This window comes from Trachypithecus francoisi, unplaced genomic scaffold (assembly GCF_009764315.1).
Source record: "Trachypithecus francoisi isolate TF-2019V2 unplaced genomic scaffold, Tfra_2.0 Lachesis_group1, whole genome shotgun sequence".
NCBI lineage: Eukaryota > Metazoa > Chordata > Mammalia > Primates > Cercopithecidae > Trachypithecus > Trachypithecus francoisi.
The window spans coordinates 152,883,138-152,889,680 of NW_022681454.1; the positions used below are offsets into that span (position 1 = coordinate 152,883,138).

The 6,543-nt window shown below is 41.5% G+C and overlaps 1 protein-coding gene across 1 annotated transcript in view; it reads right to left on the minus strand.

Moving 5' to 3' along the window:
- The window catches only part of CTSO (cathepsin O), a 28,332-nt gene extending 24,737 nt beyond the window's left edge, over positions 1–3,595 (minus strand). The window contains exon 1 of the mRNA XM_033215577.1: positions 3,397–3,595. Coding sequence (XP_033071468.1) covers positions 3,397–3,522 — 126 coding nt within the window. The 5' untranslated portion in view covers positions 3,523–3,595. The remainder of the gene's footprint in view (positions 1–3,396) is intronic.
- Between the last annotated feature and the right edge of the window lie 2,948 nt (positions 3,596–6,543).

The following is a 6,543-nucleotide window of genomic DNA, read 5'->3' on the forward strand; positions in this document are numbered from 1 at the left end:
TCTGCAGAACAACATTATCTAACATCAAATTCATGTTTTTATCTTTATATAAGGTAGAACGTGGGTCTCAAACCCCTTGGCCATGGACCAGTACTGGTCTGTGGTCTATTAAGGACCGGGCTGCATAGCAGGTGGTGAGGGTCCTGCGAGCGAGCATTTACACCTGAGCTCCACCTTCTGTCAGATCAGCAGCAGCATTAGATTATCATAGGAGCACAAACCCTACTGGGAACGGTGCATATGAGGGACCTAGCTTGCTCCATCCTTATGTGAATCTATGCTTGATGATCTGGGGTGGAACAGCTTCATCCTGAAATCATCCGCATCCTTCTCACCCCACCCCCACACCCCAGTCCATGGAAAAACTGTTCCATGAAACCAATCCCTGGTGCCAAAAAGTTTGGGGACCACTGAGGTAGAAAATAGGTTTTAAAGTTTTCTTGAATAAAGCCTATTTGGAGGACCTAATTCCAGATTTCAAGGAGCTGATTATGGCAAGCACATATAAGTGGCTCATTAGTTAGGATCACTTGTTATAAAGATGCTATGGCCATCTATTTATACATAAATAAACATTCCTAAATGTATAATCTCATAATAATATAACCTGTGTCATTATGGCAACTGGTCTTAAGGTGAAGCTTCTGAAATTTTATGTAAAATCACATGTGCTTTGGCATAGATATTATTCTAAACTGACAGTATCAAACAACTTTTATTGGATCCAATATTGGGTCTTTGCCTCCCAAAGGATAAGAATACCAAATGATCTGTGGTAAAATAATGAGTATCGGTAAATATGAGGGCATACCTAGGTTTTGGCACAAAGGAAAGTAGGCTGAATCCAATAATTAAGAGCTTCCTGAGCACTAGAAGTTTCTAAAGTAGTGAAAGCGCAGGGACAAGGGGTGCCATCCAAAGTAAGGTATCTTGTGAGGCATCCCATAATAAACCATAGAGGAGTCTAGGTTTCACTGAACAGAATATAATATTCTGTAGGAAAGTCATGGACTAAGCTAACTTTCACGTAAGGTGCATTCGCAGGAAACTTACAAAACTATCTAAGGCTAAGATTAAAACAAATTAAAAACCTTCACCATTCTCTAAACCCATGATCATGAAAGACATTACTAATTAATCAAGGACTTTCTTGAACCAGATCTTCAGCTGCAAATCCCTGAGTCATCAATTCACCAATGAATTCACTTGATTTCAACAAGAAGCTTCATAGTTACCACAGAGGCAGTCTGTATAAACATAATGCAGATATATATTTACTATGTATGATAAGAACTGTGTAGTCAGTATTTGTGTGAGCATGTACACAAAAAGATTGAATTAAAAATATATTCTTCTGTGAACTACTTGGGAGAATCTATTTCTCTAGTGTATAAGTGTTTATATTTTTCTTTCTATTTACAGGAAAATGGATAATACAATGTTTAAACATAACGATATTCATTTTTTGTGTACATTTCACAGGACCTTTCCCTGTGTCCAGCTCTCTATCCCAAGTCCAAACAGCAATCCCCAGCTAACTAATCTAACTAATGTCTGATGATCTGAGATGAAAGAGTTTCATCCCCAAACCATCCATCCCCCCACTTCCCTCCTCCATCTCCACCGTCCATGGAAATACTGTCTTCTGTGAAATCGGTCTCTAGTGCCAAAAAGATTGGGGACCGCTAAGGTAGAAAATCGGTTTTAAAGTATTCTTGAATAAAGTCCAACTAGGCACCAAGAGATGTTCAGTTTCCAGCAACTGTGCTTTGAAGCCTCACTGTTCTCCTTTCTGCATATCCCTCTCATGAAGAAAATTCCTACAGGCAGCAATTGCTTTGAAAACTTTTTCGGTATTTCTTAAACCAAGGTTTTTAAAATGTACTAAGAGTCTTCATAATTCCGTCCTCCTCCACTTCCAACTTTCCTTCTTTCAGCCTGGATCTTTGTATTTCTCCTGAGAAAAGTTACATTTTCTAGACGTTCATCTGGGTATAGCCTCTTCACAGGACCAGTATGAGTCACTACATAAATTATATACATATATATTTATAAATTATCTAAAATCTAAATAACCGTTAAAATATATTTATAAGTCTAGCCCTTTGAGCTTTGTCCTGAAATATCAATTTTTAGGAGCCTGACAGTGTGTTCATTTATTTAGCCAATGAATATGTTATCAGTAAAGGTGAGACTGACTTTTCCCCTAATGGGTTTGATTTACCAGGAAATGGACCTAATTTCAGAATAAGGGTAGAATACAGGCCAGAATTTTGTTCTTGAAAGAGTAAGAGGACTTCTGGTTTTGAAAACCAGAACTGAACTCAAGAATAATAAAGTGGAGATAACGGTACACATCTCGGTTTGGACAAAACTTAAGAGTGGACAGAATCAGGGAAAGCTAGCCTTCCTAAACATTGGGGCTTTCCAGGAGAGAGGGGGGAAAAGAGCTTACCTATGAAATCCTGTGAGAAATTCCAACAAATACCAGGAAAAAAGATACACTCCCTTGAGCAATATTACTGAACTCAGACTTACGTTTGATTCAGAATGAATGTTCTTTTCTAATAAATTAAATCATGATAATGGCATCTTTCAAGAATTTAAAAATGTGTTAAATAGTATCAGATATCTAGAACACAGTGAGGCAAGCACGAAAGCGGCATCTCTTGCAGTCTCCTTGCTTTCAGGAAAATCGTTATTTGTGCTCAGCTAACTGGTCCCTTCCAGAGTTTTCACGCTAGACTCAAATCTAAGCATTTACTATAAAAGGTTTTTCATAATAATAAGAAAAGGAAATTAAATGTTTCTCTTTTCTCCAACTCAGTCTCCAACAAGGCAGGAAGAAACTTTTAAGGTGGTGCGTTAGTTTAAGGAGAATCATTAACCATCAGGATTCTTTAACCTGCCTAAAGGCAGGCTCTTTGTCTCTAACTTCTGATCACTAGCGCCCTCCTCGGGAAGAAAAAAACGACAGGTTCCTTCCACCAACAGGCTGCTCCCTGTTTCTGGTTCTCATAAATGAGAAATATAAGAGCTTTGCAAGCTAGTGGCAACGATCGAGGGGATTGCTAAAAGGGGGTGCTTCTTCCCACCAAGAACACTTTGGACGTATCTATTTATTCATTTGGGTGCGTCCCAAAAATTCATAGCGGCAAATCTTTTCTGGAAAATCAAATCGTTTGGTGAGCAAAAGCATCGGGGAGCGACACCATGGCACAAGGGGAGGGGAGAGAGAAGCTGGCTTTTGCCCCCGCAACTCAGTGCCCCAGACGCATTGCAGAGCCACGGGTGCCCACTAGCAGGGTCACCTCTTGGGGGCCCTCTTCCGCAGCCCAGACCCGTGACAGGAAGTGGGGGAGCAGGGACAGACCCGGGGAGGCGCACGTTCGGTACCCGGAAGGCGGCGGCCTCATGCTCGCGGCTCCGCGGCCAGGTCGGGGTGAAGGGGGCGCGGGAGTCTGCATCGCAGCGGCCCCGGCACAGAAGCCATAGCAGCCACGGCAGCGCCCGGAGCTCCATTGCGGCGCCCGGCTCCTCCGCGGCGTGCGCGGCCTGTTTTCTCTTTCGGTTCCTCGGCTCCTCCCATCCTGGGCTCGAGGGACGGAAGGAACCCGGTGGAGTGCATGGTGCTGAGATTGACCCTTTTTTAGGTCCCCGGTGCACTGTGACTGAAAATCCGGTCAGCTGGAGGCTATGGACCTCTTCATTGAGGCTAGTTTTTTGTTTTTGTTTTTTGGAAGAATCAGGCACTTGACCATGTGCTTTCGAGGTTTTACCTCCATCCATTAGAAAAAAAAAGAAGCCCGAGAGTCATTCTTTGTGTGTGTTGAGATCAGGGCTCACTGCAGCCTCGACCTCCCAGGTTCAAGTGATCCTCCTGCCTCAGCCTCCAGAGTAGCTGGGACTACAGGCACATGCCACCACGCCAGGCTATTTTTGTATTTTTAGTAGAGATAGGATCTTGCTGTATTGCCCCGGCCGGTTTCGAACTCCTGGCCTCTAGTGATCTGCCCGCCTTTGCCTCCCAAAGTGCTGGGATCACAAGTGTGAGCCACCTGGCCTGCCCTGTGAGCCACCGGAACGTGCCTTGTTCCTTCTTGCCACAATCCCTAAGTTCAAGACCTGGTTCTGAAGTGAGGAGGGCCAATACATAGTCATCCATTCAGCAGATGTTTATAAATACGTAACAAAATTGTACAGTTGTGAAAAGCGTACACAATTTTTGGATCTATTATGGCAGTTTCAAAACTCTTGGAGTCTGTTTCTCCGTTTAAAAAGGAAGATAGAGCCAGGTACATAATTTGCAGGGCCCCGTGTAAACTGAAAATGAAGTTCACTTGTTAAGGATTTCAAGACGGTAACAGCAGAGCATTAACCCAAGCCATGATCCTTCTAAGCACCCACTTCTGAACAGGTCACACACTCATGAACCTGACTCTACTGAGCCTGTTATAATCTATTCTGAACAAGGCTTCCATGTCTCTGAAATTCTTATCATTACCCTTGTGGATTTTTAGAACTAACATCAGATTTATGTCTTTAGTTTTTACCTAGGTGCAGTGTGTTGCAATAGTCTCTGATGCAAAATTGGTAGTAAAAATAAAAATAATGTTCTGGGTATTAAGAGGAAAGACACGAGAGTTTTTTATGTACATTCATGGTAAGATATATTGCTCTTGGAAAGTGTGGTGATAAAGATTTTATTTAAACCATAAGTTCACAGAACAATGTTCATGTTAACCTCAGCAGTTCTTTTGCACTTAGCCCTTTCTTGTAACTCATACAAGCACATGCTTTTCTTTTTAAACTGAGGTTTGCTTTTAGATCATAGTTCCCGTTTATTGACAACCTACTGAGTCAGGAAATTTAAATATAGGCAGTCACCCTTACTGTAGGATAATTGCTATTGTAAAAAACCACTTGAACTAAACTCACTTCATGAGCTCGCATCAAGTATTTATTGAGTACCTGCTAAGTGTCAGGCATTGTTCTAGGTAATGAGGATTTATCAAGTAAGTGCATAAGTGACTAAAGAGACGAAAATCCCCATCCTTATGGGGCTGGTATTTCAATTGATTTACATCAACAAATATTTATTGAGTACTTCCTAAGTGTCAGGCATTGTTCTAGGTCATCAGGAAACATAAAGTGCATAAGTGACTAAAGAGATGAAAAGCCCCACCCTCCTGGAGCTGGTATTTCAGTGAGGGGAGAGACGCAATAAAATTACTACAGGTTGAGGATCCCTTATTCACAATACCTGGGACTGGAAGTGTTTCAGATTTCAGATTTTTTTCCTCCAGATTTTGGAATATTTGCATATACATGATGAAATCTCTTGGCGATGAGACCCAAGTCTAAATACAAAATTCATTTGTGTTTCATATACACTTATGCACATACCCTGAAGGTAATTTTACTATTTTAGATAATTTTATGCATAAAACAAAGTTTTGAATGCGTTTTGACTATGAACCACCACAAGAAGTCAGGTGTGAAGTTTTCTTTTTTTTTCTTTTCTGTTCTTTTTTTTTTTTTGAGACGGAGTCTCCTTCTGCCACCCGGGCTGGAGTGCAGTGGCGGGATCTCAGCTCACTGCAAGCTTCACCTCCCGGGTTTACACCATTCTCCTGCCTCAGCCTCCGGAGTAGCTGGGACTACAGGCGCCCGCCACCTAGACCGGCTAGTTTTTTGTATTTTTTAGTAGAGACGGGGGTTTCAGCGTGTTAGCAAGGATGGTCTCGATCTCCTGACCTCGTGATCCGCCCGTCTCGGCCTCCCAAAGTGCTGGGATTACAGGCTTGAGCCACCGCGCCCGGCCAGGTGTGAAATTTTCTAGGTGTGGCGTCATGTCAATACTCAATAAGTTATAGATTTTGGAGCATTTTGGGTGTTTGGATTAGAGATGCTCAACCTGTACATGTGTTAAAGGACAATAAATCCAGATAAGGAGAGTCATGAGTTTGAGGGGTGGTATTGCTATTTTAAATAAGCTGTTTAATACTGTCCTCACTGATGAGGAGACTTTTGAGCAAAGATTTGAAGGAGAAGAAAGTGACCCACATGGATATTCAGATATCCAGGGAAAGAGAAGCTAAGATAGAGAGAACTGTCAACACTAAGGCCTTGAGATGGAAGTTTGCTTGGCATGTTCCAGAAGCGTAAAAGAAGTCAGCATGGATCGAGTAAAGGAAAAAAAAGAGGATGGGAGGAGAGTAGAATATGAGATAAATAAGAAGCACGCAGATTGTATAGAATTTTGGGTCAGTTAAAAGGGAGATCAGAATCATCTATTAAGTAGTAAAACAAAGTTTTTGAAAAGTGTCTTGAAAAGTGAAGGTGGCAAGTATCTGCTAATTCTTAGAATAAACACTACAAATTACATGTATATGTGGAGATGTTCTTTTTTCATCAAATTTGCAGAATAGCACATGGAACTTCCTTCAACTCTGTATTAGATATCTATTACCACATAAAATATAACCCTCAAACTTAGCATCGTAAAAATATGACTTTTTCTTATATAGTTTTTGTGGACCT